The 18527-nt window shown below is 38.4% G+C and overlaps 1 protein-coding gene and 2 long non-coding RNA genes across 6 annotated transcripts in view; 1 reads left to right on the plus strand and 2 right to left on the minus strand.

Moving 5' to 3' along the window:
• Positions 1 to 18527, minus strand: part of LOC126378798 (uncharacterized) — a 145618-nt gene that overhangs the window by 126273 nt on the left and 818 nt on the right. The window lies entirely within an intron of this gene.
• Positions 1 to 18527, plus strand: part of LOC126378799 (uncharacterized) — a 38637-nt gene that overhangs the window by 4849 nt on the left and 15261 nt on the right. The gene's annotated exons all lie outside the window — the stretch shown is intronic.
• Positions 560 to 12044, minus strand: LOC126378789 (uncharacterized). Of its 4 annotated transcripts, none has more exons than XM_050027190.1 (10): positions 11898 to 12044; positions 11183 to 11319; positions 10352 to 10416; positions 10038 to 10190; positions 9254 to 9339; positions 6326 to 6408; positions 4717 to 4809; positions 3711 to 3807; positions 2600 to 2760; positions 560 to 2048 (listed from the first exon to the last, which is right to left on the minus strand). In XM_050027190.1, exons 2-9 carry the CDS (start codon positions 11312 to 11314, stop codon positions 2633 to 2635), a joined length of 837 nt encoding a protein of 278 aa, XP_049883147.1. In that variant the 5' UTR covers positions 11315 to 11319; positions 11898 to 12044; the 3' UTR covers positions 560 to 2048; positions 2600 to 2632. The 4 variants fall into 4 exon arrangements, with proteins under 4 accessions (XP_049883147.1, XP_049883146.1, XP_049883148.1 ...); XM_050027189.1 differs by having other exon boundaries at positions 560 to 2324; XM_050027191.1 differs by having other exon boundaries at positions 560 to 2760; positions 6326 to 6405.

Here is an 18527-nt window from a genome sequence, read left to right on the forward strand (position 1 = left end):
TCCTTCTATGTTTTTAATAAATTCGTCGTGTCTTATTAGGTGTCCAATCATCTTGCCTCTTCTGTCCTCAATAATTCTCAGTATTTGTCTTTTTTTCCCTTAGTCTTACTAGCACTTCCTCATTTGTAACCCATTCTCATTTGTGAAAGAGAGGAAGGGGAAGACCAGAAGAGCTTACATGGAACAGATTAAAGAAAAAGTTAACGTCGTATCTTATAGGGAAGTCAAGGAATTGGCCTTTGATAGACTGGAATGGAAAATGCTACACCGACAAGAGCGTGGCTCTTAAATTGATGATGATTGGCCAATGTAAAATTTTGAGAGAGTTGTTTTGTCTGCCTAAAATTTACATGTGTTCCATAAATTTTATGCCTGTGGATTACCCGTCCCTTTCCTTTTCGGCGGATAAGAAAATGACAGGTATAACTTAAAATAAAATTAGGGTGTACTGAAATCAACAGTTAGTTTCCTTACGAGCAATATTATTCGAATTTTGCATTATTTTTTAACACTTTTAACTCCATATTATCCTATATACAACTTTTTTTAAACACAGATATGCTTATAATTATCGTTTAATGTATGATTCTTGAAAAAAAATCGCCATACATTTAAATATACAAAAAAAATAATACATTTTGGAATGTTCGCAGCTAAGTGAAGTTTCAATAACACAGTTGGCTCCACCAATAAATATTGAACAATTTTTAAATGCCGTCATATTAAGTTATGCCACCTTAGAATAAGTTATGACGATAATACGCTCTTTACAATGTCGCATAATACTTTAATGCCTGTTTATAATCTTTGTTATGAGGGTATAAAAAATTATATGCCGTCATATTAAGTTATGCCACCTTAGAGTAAGTTAATATAATATACTTTTTATAACGTCGCATATTACTTTAATGACATTTTTTTAATATTTTTCATGACTGATCAAATATTTATATGCCGTCGTATTAAATTATGCCGAACTAGAATTATTTATGGCGATAATATTCCGCTGTAGAATGTTGCATAATACTTTAATCTCATTTTATATAATATTTTTGATGACTGTATACATATTTATATGCCGTCATATTAAGTTATGCCGGGCATAGAATAAGTTATGACAATAATATGCCTATCTAGAACTTCATATAACATTTATTTTGACATTCCATAATCTATAATCTTTTTTTTTCTTAATAAGTTCTTTTTTCACTATTATTTAAAGTTACTCAGACCAAAAGGGGTAGGCTAAAATAGTAGGAAGTGAGTATGTTTTATTTTTTTATAAACTATAACATTTTTTAACGCTGACAATACCATTTTTAGCCTTTTTTTATTGGTCAAAGATTCTATAACCATAACCTCGCTTTATATTGAAAACTACGTGAGCGCCCCTTTGAAAATCAATTTTTGATGTGTTTTTCTTCAATCTTCTTCTATCGTGTGGGTTGTGAGGTGAATCACTCTAGAATGATCTTAGAGCGTTCTAGAATGTTCTAGAATGTTCCAGAAGCGTCTAGAAGGGGGCTGCCTCGTCTAGTGTGTGGAGCCAGTTGAATATCATCATGTTTCGTTCGTATTTGGACATTGATCGTTTATAGAACACTGTAGAATGGTCTTAGAACCTTCTAGAATGTTCTAGAATGTTCCAGAAGCGTCTAGAAGGGGGCTGCCTCGTCTAGTGTGTGGAGCCAGTTGAATATCATCATGTTGCGTTCGTATTTGGACATTGATCGTTTATAAAACACTCTAGAATGGTCTTAGTACCTTCTAGAATGTTCTAGAATGTTCCAGAAGCGTCTAGAAGGGGGCTGCCTCATCTAGTGTGTAGAGCCAGTTGAATATCATCATGTTGCGTTTGTATTTGGACAGTGGTCGTTTATAGAACACTCTAGAAAGGTCTTAGAACCTTCTAGAATGTTCTAGAATGTTCCAGAAGCGTCTAGAAGGGGGCTGCCTCGTCTAGTGTGTGGAGCCAGTTGAATATCATCATATTGTGTTCGTATTTGGACATTGATCGTTTATAGAACACTCTAGAAAGGTCTTAGAACCTTCTAGAATGTTCTAGAATGTTCCAGAAGCGTCTAGAAGGGGGCTGCCTCGTCTAGCGTGTGGAGCCAGTTGAATATCATCATATTGCGTTCGTATTTGAACATTGTAGAACACTCTAGAATGGTCTTAGGGCGTTCTAGAATGTTCTAGAATGTTCCAGAAGCGTCTAGAAGGGGGCTGCCTCGTCAAGTGTGTGGAGCCAGTTGAATATCATCATGTTGCGTTTGTATTTGGACATTGATCGTTTATAGAACACTCTAGAAAGGTCTTAGAACCTTCGAGAATGTTCCAGAAGCGTCTAGAAGGGGGCTGCCTCGTCTAGTGTGTGGAGCCAGTTGAATATCATCATATTGTGTTCGTATTTGGACATTGATCGTTTATAGAACACTCTAGAAAGGTCTTAGAATGGTCTTAGAATGTTCTAGAATGTTCCAGAAGCGTCTAGAAGGGGGCTGCCTCGTCTAGTGTGTGGAGCCAGTTGAATATCATCATGTTGCGTTCGTATTTGGACATTGATCGTTTATAGAACACTCTAGAATGGGCTTAGAACCTTCTAGAATGTTCTAGAATGTTCCAGAAGCGTCTAGAAGGGGGCTGCCTCGTCTAGTGTGTGGAGCCAGTTGAATATCATCATGTTGCGTTCGTATTTGGACAGTGGTCGGCCACGTTCCCTTTCTAGGTCGGCTGCTGTGAGTGCCAGGTGAGCCGCTTCTGTGAACAAAAGGGTAATTGTTCATGAAATACTAATAATAACTAATAATTTGCACGAGGGCAGTTGGATTGGTTCCCCGACATTTCTAGGAGACGTTGGTTGTGGAATGACATACATAGACATACATACATAAACTCACGCCCGTAATCCCAAATGGGGTGGGCAGAGCCACAAGTAATCAAAGACAACTTGCAGCCACTGTTGATACGAAGTCCAAAGATGGATATGATGAACCTTATGGTGATAAGGGATCAGCCTATCGCCCATAACATTAGTCCATCATGTTAGAGGACGCAATCCCTCTGTCGGTTTTTACGACATGCCCGGGAAGACAAGCAGCTGAACGTGTTCTATGTTTTTTATTTGCTCCCAGAACAGCATAGAAGCAATGACAATGTTGTGGAATGACATTAATAAATAGTCGATAAAGTCACCCAATTACAGTGTTTTCTTGAAACAATTAATTAGTTCAGTGATTTTTTAAGTCTATTGCTGCTAATTCCTGCAGACGCCATCTAATTTTATTCAAAAATTCAAAATTCAAAAATATATATTTTTCAATATTGGCTTACAAAGTTAGCGCTTTTTGAACGTCAAAAAATTAAATTACATATTATGAACTAACTGTAATACTACTATATTATAAGTTACACTGTATTATAAGTTATACCTGTCATTTTCTTATCCGTTGAAAAAGAAAGGGACGGGTAATCGACAAGCATAAAATTTATGGAACACACGTCAATTTTAAGCAGAAATCTAAAACAACCGTCTAAACATTTTAGGTCGGCCAATAACCCGACAGAATTAAGTTACACACGTCAAACGGTTTGCATACCAGAGAGATAGTTTCTTGATTCGCCCGGGTTATTACATACTGATGAGGCTGGTATTCCACCTCACAACCCACACGATATGAAGAAGAAGAACTGTGGCTAATTATACATACCTGGGTGCACAAACTTGGTGTGGTGTCGCTTCGCCTGCGGCACCAGCAGGGTGGTTGGGCCGGGCGCCGCCGCAGACACCGCCGACGCGGCCGCCGCCTGCCCGACAGGCACATAGTTCCAACATCACAAAAAAAAATAGATAGTTTCGTATTTCAAAGATAAATTACAACATTATTATAACTAAATATAGGATACTAGCTTTTTCCCGAACAGCCTCCGTGGTCTAGTGGTTAGAGCGTTAGGCTCACGATCTGGAGGTCCGGGTTCGATTCCCGATGGTGACATTGTCGAAATCACTTTGTGAGACTGTCCTTTGTTTGGTAAGGACTTTTCAGGCTTGAATCACCTGATTGTCCGAAAGTAAGATGATCCGTGCTTCGGAAGGCACGTTAAGCCGTTGGTCCCGGTCACTATTTACTGATGTAAGTACGTAGGCGTTACATGAGCCATGTCAGGGGCCTTTGGCGGCTCAATAATATGGTAGTTTACTACGTACGGTCACGAGCACTAATATGTATACACTTTGGTACCATGTCACATTAACTTTTTTGACAAATGAAACAGTAAGTCTCATTAAATGACATATATGATAGTGCGACAGGGTTCTAAAGTGGGTACATGATATTGGTCATGACTGTACTTTATCATTTCGATGTGTCTTTACTTAGTAATCAGAATTAAACTTACTTATTATTATACAAGGTGTTAATGACATCGTAACGAAAACTTTGAGGGATGATTCAGACTATGATTCTGAGTTGATATCAAGTGGAATTTTTCGTCGCAAAATTCATGTTTTTTTTTAGTTTTTTTTAATTATTTTAAATTCTATACTTTTGCGATGAACAATTCCACTTTATATTAACTCAGAATCATGGTCTGAACCACCCCCCTCAGTATTCGTTACGGTGTCACTAACACCCATACCTACTTGTATGACTACCGTATGTGCATCTATTATGCATCTCTGCCTACCCCTACGGGCATATAAGGGTGATGACTCACCTCAAGTTTATCCAGGTTAAATTCGGACTGTGACATCCTCTCCAGTGCTCTATAGGTGGTGAGCAGGCGACGTTTTATGTAGTTCTGTCTCACCTGCAAGGGTACAGGGCGTGATGTTTAGTAAAAAAGAGATAAATCGGTGAATATCGAAATTTCAAGTTTGGTGGCGAACTTTCATGTTATTTTTTCGTAAAAAATTGGGTTCCGACATGAAAAAGGATAGAATAGAATAATTTTATTTGCTTGGAAACATGGTTGTTACAAGATGGTCACAATTTTATGTATAAGGGTGCTACCAGACCAATCGATCGATCATCGATCGACAGCATCGATCGATGGTAGAATAGAATAGTCAACGTCGATCGATAGTTTCTACCAGACCAATCGATCGACGGCATCGATCGATGGTAGAATGGAATAGTCAACGTCGATCGATAGTTTCTACCAGACCGACGGATCGATTATCGATCGACGGCATCGATCGATGGAGTCGAATGGTATCTGTCGATCAATTAAAGCTACCAGACTAGTCGATCAACTTCGATCGAAGTTGATCGATGCCGTCGATCGATGATTGATCAATTGGTCAGGTAACACCCATCGATCGGTGTCATCGCCCGGCAATCGATCGATCGCTTAATCGAACAGTATCTGTCGATCAATTAAAGTTACCAGACCAGTCGATCAACTTCGATCGACGGTGATCGATGCCGTCGATCGATGATCGATCGATTGGTCTGGTAGCACCCTAAGGATCTCATGATCCACCAAGTGTATGGCATGCAAAAACTAACAAGAAATGAGATAATCATAAATAATAATCATAAATTATTACAATGATAGTTAACTTCGACGAGGTAACTTGTTCGTCGTAGCTAGAACTATCCTTTTTCGTGGCGAATTTATTCACGAAAAAAATTCGCCACCAAACTTGGCAAATTTTAATATTTACCCAAATAATCCCTACACATTTACATACAAAAACACCCGTGGTAGCCCAGTTGGTACGCTTGCCTCTCACTTTGAGGTCGCAGGTTCGAATCCAGCACAGGCCTATACCAATGATTGTCGAATTTGTTTTCGAATTCATGTTTACTCAGCGGTGAAGGAAAACATCGTGAGGAAACCCACATTCCCCAGAAATGCATTTTCGGAGGTATGTGACCTAACCTGTATTGGACTGGTTTTCCCTTCGGGTGGGAAGGTCAGACAGCCAGTCGTTTCTGTAAAAAACTGGACCTGTCAAATCTTCAGGTTAGGTTAGCGGACCCTGTGAGAAACGGGATAATGCTAGGTGATGATTTACATACAAAAAGCCCCAAAATAGAACAAAAAATCTGCCCTGGTTTGGCTAGGTAGCTTGTAGATTCGATTCTGCTCCGCACCACCCAAATCCCCTGGTAGTTGCGGCTTCCGAATACATCCCGCTTAGGGACGGTACTGAAAAGTATCGGCGTCCGAAGGACGTAATATACGATTCCAACGACCCGATTACTCTAGCCATAGAGGCAGCCAATCAGCTCGCGACACCAAACACTTCAGGACCCCGATACTACCCGATACATATGTACATAAAGTGTGGCTGGCCGATGCACGTTGTGGTACTTACCTTCTTGTTGTCGGTGGGGAGTGGTCGTGGGGGGGGCTGCGAGGGTTGAGACCGCTGGGGCGACGGCAGCTGGGATCCACCTACTGATACCACACATTACAATAACCATACCTCGTAACCAATGAGGAACTGTCCAATCGGCGTTCCCCAAAAACACGATAGATGGCGTTGTTAAGTTTTTCCTTCGTTTAAACTTCTAATTTCATGGATAACAGACATTGGCCCCGATTCCTGCAGACACTTAATTTTATTTTAAGTTATACCTGTCATTTTCTTATCCGCCGAAAAGGAAAGGGACGGATGTTCAAATTCAAATTCAAAAATATCTTTATTCAATAGGTAACATAGTTACACTTTGAATCGTCAATTTTACATAACGAACGTCTCATCCGCCTAAAACTACTGCAGCTTCTCAGAACCTGTACAGCCGGGGAAAAGAAGCTGCAAGAAAAACCTCGGCACAGGGCCCTAGACGTTCTTTAAAAAAATAAAATAAATAAATAAAAAATAAAATAAAAATAAATAAAAAATAAATAAATAATGAATAATGAAATAATGAAAATAAAGATGATTGACAGCTCTTAATTTTAGTAAGAATGAGTAAATGAATGAATAACCCGGGCGAATAAAATAGGCATCTCGCTGGTATGCAATCCGTTTGACGTGCTGTCTACTTAACTCTGTCGCGTTATTGGCCGATGTAAAATTTTCAGACGGTTGTTTTAGATTTCTGCTTAAAATTGACGTGTGTTCCATAAATTTAATGCTTGTCTATTACCCGTCCCTTTCTTTTTCAGCGGATAAGAAAATGACAGGTATAACTTAAAATAAAATTAGATTGTGTCTGCAGGAATTAGCACCATTATGCATCTTTTATCTTTGTTTTTGGGTATAAATGATGACCATATATATTACACCAAGGTACAGTTACAACTTCCATCCATTATTATTCTGATCAAAATAAAGAGAAGCAATATAGGTACTGTAGACGACAGGTCGACATGGCAATTCTCTAGTGACGTGACGTTTTCAATATCGATATATTTTTATTATGTATGTAACAAAATGTGAATAAAATAATACCACGTTTTCATTTAAGTTAAAATTATAGACCTGTCTTCTTCCGTTTTTTGGGTGATTTCAACTTTTCCTCTGCTCCCACTGATTTTAATTCTGATTTTAACCTAGACATAGTTCTTTTCGATAGACCGGTATAACACACAGCCCTGTCTAATGTCCGATTGACAGAAAATTTGTAACAATTATTTTTCCGTTCAATGTCACAATTTTTGAACACTTTTCTAGCTAGTTCTCGAGCTTGAGAGTGAATTATTGGATTTTTTGCTTGAACACGCGACGAAGATGCAACCGTAGCCATTTTTAAAACACAATAGTAATAAATTATGTGAGCGAGATTATAAATCGATAAACGCGGTCGATACGGACTCGTGGACTAAGATTAAGACGCCGCGGGGACTGTGCGGGTGTGCGGGGCTACCCCGCCTCCGCGGCTCACCTCATGCCCCGATTGCCATGTCGACCTGTCGTCAACTATAGCAACATCATTCTATACATAATGTGATCCAAATATCAAGCACCAATGAGTTTTATATATGCTTCTGCCATTACATTACATTTATGAATAATTATGTACCCCAGCAATGAGAAAATAGGTAATTATCACGTTAAAAGTGAACAACGCCATCTATCGTGTGTTTGGGGAACGTCGATTGGAAAGTCCTTCATTCCATTCGCGTTTATAAACAAGTTTTCTTTGAAACCTAACCTCTATACAGGGTGTTAGTGACATCGTAACGAAAACTTTGAGGGATGATTCAGACCATTCTCAGAGTTGATATCAAGTGGATTTTTCCGTCGCAAAATTAATGTTTTTTTTTAGTTTTCTTAAATTATCTTAAATTCTAAACTTTTGCGATGCTAAATTCCACTTGATATTAACTCAAAATAATCAGCTGAATCATCCCTCTCAGTATTCGTTACGATGTCACTTACACCCCATACAAGTACATACAGGTAGCCATACAAGTAGGTATAGCTGTTAGTGACACCGTAACGAAAACTTTGAGGGATGATTCAGACCATTCTGAGTTGATGTCCAGTGGAATTTTCATATATGACAAAATATAAATTGTTCATTATAAAAGGACGCAACACACAAAACGAGACAAGAGAAAAAGGTTGGTCCTCGAAATTATCGTAAGGAGGTGATCGATGTACTGAAATATTCGATTTCTGGTTTCATTTGCGAAAATTGTACTATTTTAAGGCAATGTTAATAAAATATATAACATAGTCAAATTAAAAAACCTACACTACAATACGTCAAAATACACACACACACACACACACACACACACACATAAAAACCATACATATATATCAGGCGTCAAAAAGCCCTCCGGAAAGCGAACCCCGCCCGAACGTACCCATTATGCTTGCAGCGTTGCCCCTCTGGACCGCAAGTGAAATACGGCATTTACGGTATTTTAAGGCAAATACGTTATACTTACTTACTTGCTTACTTACACAGATACCTACTCACTCACTTACTTACCTATTTATTTAATTACATACCTACTCACTCACTTACCTATTTACTCACCTACTTACCAACTCATTTACCTGCTTACTTACTTACCAACTCACTTACATACCTATTCACTCACTCACTTACCTACTTACTTGCATAACTACTTACTCACTTACTTACCTACTTACTTAGTCACTTACTTACCCACTTACTTACATACCTACTTACTTACATACCTACTCACTGACTTACTTACCTACTTACATATCTACTCACACACTCATTTACTAACATACTTACTTACTTACTTACCTATTTAGTCACCTACTTACTTCGGTGAAATCACTATTCAGCGCATTTCAAATGACGATACATACCTGCGACCCAGGTGCTACAGGACCGTGAGGCGGCGCTCAGCGTGAGGGCCTCCAGCGCCGCACACAGACCCACCTCCGACGTGGCACTAAGGACAAGACAGAGCACATCAAAAACTTAGTAGTAGTCTACATCTATCGTCTAGATCTATAGTTATTATTTGACTGTTAATCTTCCTAAGAAAATAAAATAAAATAAAATAATAAAATAAACTATTAGAATAGTTTACGTCACACACACGCACGAGCACGCGCACACACTCGCACGGAATTACGCACGCACGCAAATACGCACGCACGCACGCACGCACTTTAGAGATGATGACGAATACGGGCAGAAGGAAGGCTCAGCGTGTGCTGTGATGGAGCCATGCTATGGCACCATCCAGCGCTGGTTTTCAGTCACTTTCTCTTCCTGGGATATTGTGCAGAAGTAGTTGTCAAGGTTTTAGTTCATAGTTCATTTATTGCTTCATTGTAAATCGTAGGGCTAACACAATAGCGTGCGCGCGCGCGCACACACGCACACGCGTGATAAAAAAATAATAAAAAATAAAATAAAAATTGTTCATTCATAAAAACATAACAAAGTTCGTTGACGAGACTTCCCAGTAAGTAACAGTAGTACTTATGTTGGGAATGACTCACAACCTCCCTTTGGATGACACAGTCTGAGATTAACAAAATAAAAACCGACATAAAGCTAGCAAGAAGAAAAATGCGTGCGTTTTATTTTATTTTTTATTGGTAATCCACCTCACAACCCACACGATAGAAGAAGACTCACCTCCGAAGGGGCACCTGAGAAGGAGTGTTGACATCAGCTGCGCTAAACGAACGTCTTAGTCCCAGTTGCTCGCAAAGCGCTGCGCACCCTGCTAGGACATCACGGCACGAGTCCATAGTGTCGGAACACGCGCCGGGGACTGAGGGGGACGGCCTGGAAACAGATTCAGAATCATTTATTCAACGTAATTATCATGGATCTACGTCATTTCGCAAGGTTATGACTGAGGAGAAAATGACAAGAAACTGCAACAGCAACACATCTTTTAAATTAATGTTCAAATGTCCTCTGAAGTATGGAATAAATGAACTCACTTGAGGGTTTTGCTGTCAGGGTTGGGGCTGGCCACACGCAGCGAGGGGTCAGGGCCCTGTCCTGCCTGAAACATGAAAAAAAATATAAAACACATAATGATGCTAATAAGTGCAGACGCCATCTAATTTTATTTTAAGTTGTACCTGTCATTTTCTTATTCGCTGAAAAAGAAAGGGACGGGTAATCAACAGGAATAACATTTATGGAAAACACGTCAATTTTAAGCAGAAATCTAAAACAACCTTCTAAAATTTTACATTGGCCCGACTCGACAGAATTAAGTAGACAGCATGTTAAGCGGATGCCTAGGTTATTCATTCGTTTTAAAATTAACTTGTTTACTATATTCCATCCCTTTCCTTTTCGGCCGTAAGAAAATGACAGCTTAAAAATGATAACTTAAAATAAAATTAGGACGGTCTGCAGGAATCGGGGCCAATAACGGGTTTTTACGGGTTTTTGTTATTTTTTAACATAATCTTTTTTATTTTTATTCTCGGTTTTCTGTTTTCATTGTGTATAATTTTAAGTTGTTGTTGCAATGCCCTTACAGGGTTCCTGTTTGTAGTTTCCTTCACTTTTAAAAACATTAGGAATACAATAAATATCTTATCGTACCTTGCATGCCAATGATGAGCATGAACGGATGAGCACACACAACTAAGACTAAGAAGGAGGCTGCCGCAGGATCTAGCCAACTAAGGCCCAAAATAGGAAGCGACACTGGTCGCTTACCTAAAATGATACCTATACACCACAAGAAGTGCTTATTATCCAAGGGTGATAGATTGCGCGCAAAAAAAGGGGTTAAAAAAAAAAAAAAAAAAAACCTTGCATGCCAGCAGGCGGAGCACCCTGGCGTCCGAGGCAGCAGAGGAGACGCTGAACAGCGACAGGTCTGTGGTGACGGACTCGTGGGACGGGGAGCGCGCCACGCCGCGGCTCGCCTCCGGCGTGCACATCTCCACTGGAAAGAACAACAAAACTCACCATCATCTCCTTAGTCATCCCGTCATCCCGTTTTTCACAGGGTTAAGCCATTGGTCCCGGTAACTACTTTCTGATATAAGTACGTAGTCGTTACATGAGCCTTGTCAGGGGCCTTTGGCGGCTCAATAGTAACCCTGACACCAGGGTTGATGAGGTTGGTAGTCCACCTCACAACCCACACGAGAAAAAGACATAAAAAGTGATGTTAATCAATAATTTTTTAACACTTTCAAGGACAGAACGTCTAATGACGTTTCAATTCCAAGGTGTCATACTATTATGAACCATCAATGACCCATGGTATCTGCCCGTGAAAGGGTTAAATAACTTTTCCGAGTTCTAACATACGGCGCACTTACATCATAGAATCGCAAAAAATTTGCTTTAGTTTACCGAGGACTTTAATATCCAACGTATTTAAATGCCAAGATAAGCTGGAAGACTTTATGGTCAGAAATTAGAACAAATAATTCTTAAAATCCAGAGAAATCTCATAGTTTTCTTTTATAATACATGTGGATAATTTCGTAATAGAATGTAAACACAGCAACTTACCGCTTATATTAGGCTCCACGTCGAATGATTTCCTTTACACTTCACAATTAAAAACTCTTAGCACTTATTCTAAAATAGAAATAGCTAAATAACGTGGATCTATTTTGTAAACAACAATATTTTTGCAAAATTTGACATTCGAGTCAGTATCGCCCGCCCGGTGATAATCCTACCAAATAGAAACATCCGAAAATAGGTCAACGAAATGCGTTCTAAACCTACAATTCTGTAGAAATTCCAAAAGCGTCTAATTTTTTATTATTATTTTTACTACAAACAAATCGAAAAATACTATCATTTCAATTTAACGCAGCGACTAAATAAAAATCTAGCGAAAACTGTTTCCAACTGTAATCAAATTAGAGGTAAAAAGAAATTCTCTCTAATCTTTCAAATTGCAGTAACCGAAATGTGAATTCGGAATAAACTTGACCGATTTACCGGTCACTGAACTTAGCCGGTTAATAAATCCTGAAAAGCGCAGTTCGGGTCAAAGTACTTTTTTATTTGTGTTTTTTGTACAAAATAAGTAAAAATCATTAATTTATTCAGCTGAAACATTTTAAGAAAAATATTTTGACACCAAACTTCGCAAAAAAATATACAGCCAAATTTAATGTTATGCTGTAATGCTGCCAAATTAAAAAAACTTTCACCGGAATCATACTTCCTGATAAAACCGTCTATTGAACTTAGGCGGATTATGTTTACATTTTTATGCGACATCTATGAATTATTGAAAAACTACGTGATCAACCAGCTGGCTGACCACATGTGCTAAAATAATTCTAAAATTCATCAATAGATGTCGCGACTACATTAGTACTGTTAGTATTCAATAGATGTCGCTGGAAAATACCTAGTGATGTCTAGCCAAATAAACTTACTAAAATTGCAATTTTTTAGGATTCTTTTTTAATTCGTTTTTTTAGGATTAAATTCATAATAATGTTTTTTTTGCGCACATATTTATCTAATGTTTCCAAATATCAATAATAAACCATTATTTAACTGACCATTGTTAAAAATATTAATCTAACCTAAAACACTTTAGGTACCTACCCAGGTAGGTAGGTGCCTATATTTACTATTATTTAGATTATCGATCTGATCTCAATTCACAGAACTTATCACACAGTGTGAGCTGTTTGTCAAACAGTATTCCTCGAAGTAACAGTGGGCTTACATAAAGCTAACATCCGTATTCTAAGATAAAAAAAATGTGGGATCTCTCGTGAGCTGTTGTGGAACTCCAGAAAGCCATTTTATGCAAAATACGGCCTCCGTGGTCGGTTGAGCGTTGGGCTCACGATCCGGAGGTCCCGGGTTCGATTCCCAGTGGGGACATATCACAAAAATCACCTTGTGATCCCTAGTTTGATTAGGACATTACAGGCTGAATACCTGATCGTTTGAAAGTAAGACGATTCGTGCTTCGGAAGGCACGGGTTAAAATGGACACATCGAAGCAATTCATCTAAGAAAGTAATATGGCTATTTGACATTTGTTTGCATTGCGCACTTACTTTTACATGCGCAAATGTCAAATTGCAATATTGCTTTTTAGATGACTTACTTAGATGTGGCCATTTTAACGCCCCTGATGTAAGTACGTAGTCGTTACATGAGTCATGTCAGGGGCTTTTGGCGGTTCAATAGTCACTCTGACACAGGGTTGGTAGTCCACCTCACAACCCACACGATAGAAGAAGTATTGTTAGCTAACTCTACAATAAAACGTAAATATTAGTAACATACCCAGTTTTAATCAGTAAAATGTTAAGTACCACAAATATCACTCTTATTACGGAAACCAAATATTATTACTACAAATTGTAATAAGAAATATTATACTAAAGAATACAACAAATTGTCTTTCAGTTTTTTGCTTCTCTCGACAATAATCGTCTTCACTTGTTTTTCTTTCCTCGTAGTACCAGACGGAACACCCGCCAAAACGTTTTTCTCTTAAAAAGTGACGTGTCGTTTCTTTTTTGAAATTGCCAACAGTATGCAAATGAAAAGTGTGTGTTTATTACTATTTCTGTTCCTTTTGCGTTTCTGTTAATATGTGATTTTGTGTAAGTTTTATTTTGTTTTATTATGTCCGCTCTCATTATTGTATATGTGGGATGGGGCATGAAGAAAACGATTACTATTTCTAATTAATTTTGTTTATTTTACCACGTTGTATAATTTTTGTAATTTTCACTTATTCAAAAACCACCGTTCGCCATTTCTCTGTCATTCTGCAATCCTTTTCTCTCTCGCTCACTCGTCGCTCTCTTTCACACACTTTGCGTTACGTTTCATTCAGCCTACCATTCCTACATATATGTATTTCGATTTGTCAAATTTTTAATTGGCTGTATAAATAAGTATGTAATCTTAAGTTGTTAATATTGTATTTTTATGCTGTAAAGTTTGCAATAAATGATAAAATAAAATAAAATAAATACTTTCTTTCTTTCTTTCAAAATAAATAGTTAGAATATTAATAATAATCTCAGCGCCATGTGACCACACCGCTTCAGTCCCCTATATATTGTGTCGTAGCTATGTTGTTAGTTTATCATTGTTGTATCTACCTACTGACTGAGCTGGGCGTTGCATTCACTTTGGGAATTATCGGCGTTTTGAGTAATGCCTAAAATTTATGAAAATAGCCGAAATCATACAGGATGTTAGTGACATCGTAACGAAAACTTTGAGGAATGATTGAGACCATGATTTTGAGTTGATATCAAGCGGAATTTTCCGTTGCAAAAGAATGGAACTGAAAATAATTAAAAAAAAATATTCATGAATTTTTCGACTGAAAATTCCACTTGATATCAATTTAAACTCATGGTTTGATCCATCCACCTCAGTATTCGTTACGATGTCACTAACACCCATACCTACTTGTATGGCTACCTGTATGTACTTGTACGGGGTGTAAGTGACATCGTAACGAATACTGAGAGGGATGATTCAGTTCATTATTCTGAGTTAATATCAAGGGTTCGAATCCCGGTGGGGACATATCACAAAAAATATTTTGTGATCCCTACTTTGGTTAGAAAATCCGTACTTCGGAAGGCACGATAAGCCGTTGGTCCCGGTTACTACTTACTGATGTAAGTATGTAGTCGTTATATGAGCCATGTCAGGGGCCTTTAGCGGCTTAATAATAAATAACCCTTGACACCAGGGCTGATGAGGTTAGTAATTCACCTCACAACCCACACGATAGAAAAAGGTTTGTGGGTGCGTGTGTATGTGTGTATATAGTTTTAAATAATGAGTGTAGTTAAGTTCAGTAAGTCAATTGTGTGTGGTATACGTCAATTTATAATAGTATTTTAGTGGGTGGATGGTAGTTGTTATAAATGCTGGTCATCATCATCAGCCCATTAACGTCCCCACTGCTGGGGCACGGGCCTTCCCTATGGATGGATAGGGAGATCGTGCCTTAAACCACCACGCGGGCCCAGTGCGGATTGATGGTTATTAACGACTGCTAATGCAGCCGGGACCAACGGCTTAACGTATGATTCACAGCTCTTAATTTTAGGAAGAATGAGTAAATGAATGAATAACCCGGGCGAATCAAAAGGTACATCGCTGGTATGCATCCGTTTGACGTGCTGTCTACTTAACTGTGTCGGGTTATTGACGGATGTAAAATTTTTAGACGGTTGGTTTAGATTTGTGCTTAAAATTGACGTGTGTTCCATAAATTTTATGCTTGTCGATTACCCGTCCTTTTCCTTTTCGGCGGATAAGTAAATGACAGACATATTTAACTTAAAATAAAATTAGATGGTATTTACAGGAATTAGCACCATTATGTGTTTTAATTAAGTTCAATGCTTTTTTTTCGCTCCCAGAACAACATATGTATTTCAATAGGTGAAAAAAAACCTATATATTTGTACCTATTTATTATTTTGTAGTATACTAAAGCTCTTTTATCTAAACGACCTCCGTGGTCCAGTGGTTGAGCGTTGGGCTCACGATCCGGAGGTCCTGGGTTCGATTCCCAGTTCTATCGTGTGGATCGTGAGGTGGATTACCAACCCCATCAACCCGGGTGTCAGGGTTATTACTGAGCCGCCATAGGCCCCTGACATGACTCATGTAACGACTACGTACATACATCAGTAAGTAATAACCGGGACCAACGGCTTAACGTGCCTTCCGAAGCACGGATCTATTTACTTTTTGGACAATCAGGTGATCAGCCTGTAATGTCCTTACCAAACTAGGGATCACAAAGTGATTTTTAGAAAGAAAGAAACATGTATTATAAAGGGACACCACAGTACTTAACAAATACTTACATAACAAATAACAATTCAATTCAATTTTCAATTTTATTTTATTTTTCAATTTTTTTGTGATTGGGGATAGTGGGACAAATTCACACCGGGATTCGAACCCGGGACCTCCGGATCGTGAGCACAACTCTCAACCACTGGACCACGGAGGTCGTCCATTACATTCTAATCCCACTGCTGGGCAAAGGCCTCCCCTTCCTCTTTCCATACATTTTTTTTTCTTTTCATTACATTATAAATATAAAATAAAATGCAATGTGTATAACCCTAAATTTGACACAAATATCATTCAGCATTCAGTACATTTGAGTGCAAACGCGACGCGGCTATAAAACTTGGTCTGCGAATGGAAGGAGTAAGGATTTGAAAAATAGAATAGAATAGAAATTGTTTATTATAAAAGGACGCCACACACAAAGACAAGACAATAACATCACTTATTTTTTTACAAAACAATTACAAAAAGCATAGAAGGATGTTCATTACAATGATCATAAGGTGGTGGTGGACGTCCTGAGATAAAAGGGCCTCACTCAGCACAAGTCGCGGCGTGAACCACGACGCTGATATCCCTGGACCCTGTTGGGTGACGCACGAACGTCGTGTTTCATAAATATACGTTAATATTCGTACATAGATTAAATATTACCAAATTACTTAAAATAGAATGTAGGTGTACATATAATATATATTTTATATATTTATATTTATCACAAAAACGTATACATAAATACAAAATGTTAGTATTACAATAGTAAAAAAAATCAATGAAGTACTTTCTGACCCTGTAATAACTAACGTAATCATCATCATCAGCCGTAACGAATATTGATGGGGATGATTCAAACCATGATTGATATCAAGCGGAATTTTCTGTCGGAAAAATCATGAAAATTTTACTGTTTTTATAAATTATTTTCCATTCCATACTTTTGCGGCGGAAAATTCCACTTGATATCAACTCAGCATCATGGTCTGAATCATCCCTCAAAGTTTTCGTTACGATGTCACTTACACCCTGCATTTTTGAATAATTTATTTTATTTATTTTTTTTATTTTTATTTATTTTTTTATTTAAGGATAATTATATAAGAATCTGTACAATGAGTAAATATGTAATTAATGTAATTATTACGTTATTACGAGGAGCTCGGTGGCGCAGCGGTAAACGCGCTCGGTCTGCGATTGTTGAAGTTAAGCAACTTTCGCAAAGGCCAGTCTTAGGATGGGTGACCATAAAAAAAAAGATTTCATCTCGAGCTCCTCCGTGCTTCGGAAGGCACGTTAAGCCGTTGGTCCCGGCTGCATTAGCAGTCGTTAATAACCATCAATCCGCACTTGGCCCGCGTGGTGGTTTAAGGCCCGATCTCCCTATCCATCCATAGGGAAGGCCCGTGCCCCAGCAGTGGGGACGTTAATGGGCTGGTGATGATAATAAGCACTATGCCCCTTCCATTCAAAATCACACTGCTACTACAGTTCTGTACTTCAGTACGATTTTAAAATTAAAAACTTTGTTCGTATGTGTGTGTGCTTACATAATGTATAGGATATCGAGTACATAGTGCCAATGTGTGGGTTATCTGTGCGGATGGGTGTGTGCGAAAGAGTTGAGTGGATCGGACGGTGAACTGAAACAGAAACTTTACAAAAAAAGGTTATTACAAAGTTAGTGATTATTTAGAAGTTATGAATGCATGGGATTAACTGTCTGAGAACTGATATTAGGCAGCTAAATTACTCAATTGTATAACAATATTTTATGTTTTTTTTTAAAGAACGTCTAGGGCCCTGTGCCGAGGTTTTTCTTGCAGCTTCTTTTCCCCGGCTATACAGGTTGTGAGAAGCTGCAGTAGTTTTAGGCGGATGAGACGTTTGTTATGTAAAAATTGACGATTCAAAGTGTAACTATGTTACCTACTGAATAAAGATATTTTTGAATTTGAATTTGAACTATTCCTTGCCATATCCATCAGTTTCTAGCGTCCGTCTCACGTATTGTAGTTGATTGTGGCGCGCGTGTCGACGACGGAATGCAAACCACACAGGGCTGTCACACAACATCTTCTCCTTAGCATACATACATACATACGTAAGATCACGCTAATTTCCCTTTAGGGTAGGCAGAGAACACGGCATTCAATTTCCTATATAACATAACATAAACAGCCTATATAGGTACGTCCTACTGCTGGGCACAGGCCTTCCCTCAATCAACCGGAAGGGTATGGAGCATACTCCACCACGCTGTTCTAATACGGGTTGGTGGAGGTGTTTTAATGGCTTAACGTGCCCTCCGAAGCACGG

The sequence above is a fragment of the Pectinophora gossypiella genome, chromosome 27, assembly GCF_024362695.1.
Source record: "Pectinophora gossypiella chromosome 27, ilPecGoss1.1, whole genome shotgun sequence".
NCBI classification, from domain to species: Eukaryota; Metazoa; Arthropoda; class Insecta; order Lepidoptera; family Gelechiidae; genus Pectinophora; species Pectinophora gossypiella.

Coding starts and splice junctions, on each gene's coding strand:
- LOC126378789 (XM_050027190.1), bottom strand. CDS start 11,314: ATGTGCACGCCGGAGGCGAGCCGCGGCGTGGCGCGCTCCCCGTCCCAC. Junction 10,191..10,351: donor CCTGACAGCAAAACCCTCAA/GTGAGTTCATTT, acceptor ATCTGTTTCCAG/GCCGTCCCCCTCAGTCCCCG. Junction 4,810..6,325: donor TCCCCACCGACAACAAGAAG/GTAAGTACCACA, acceptor GTACCCTTGCAG/GTGAGACAGAACTACATAAA.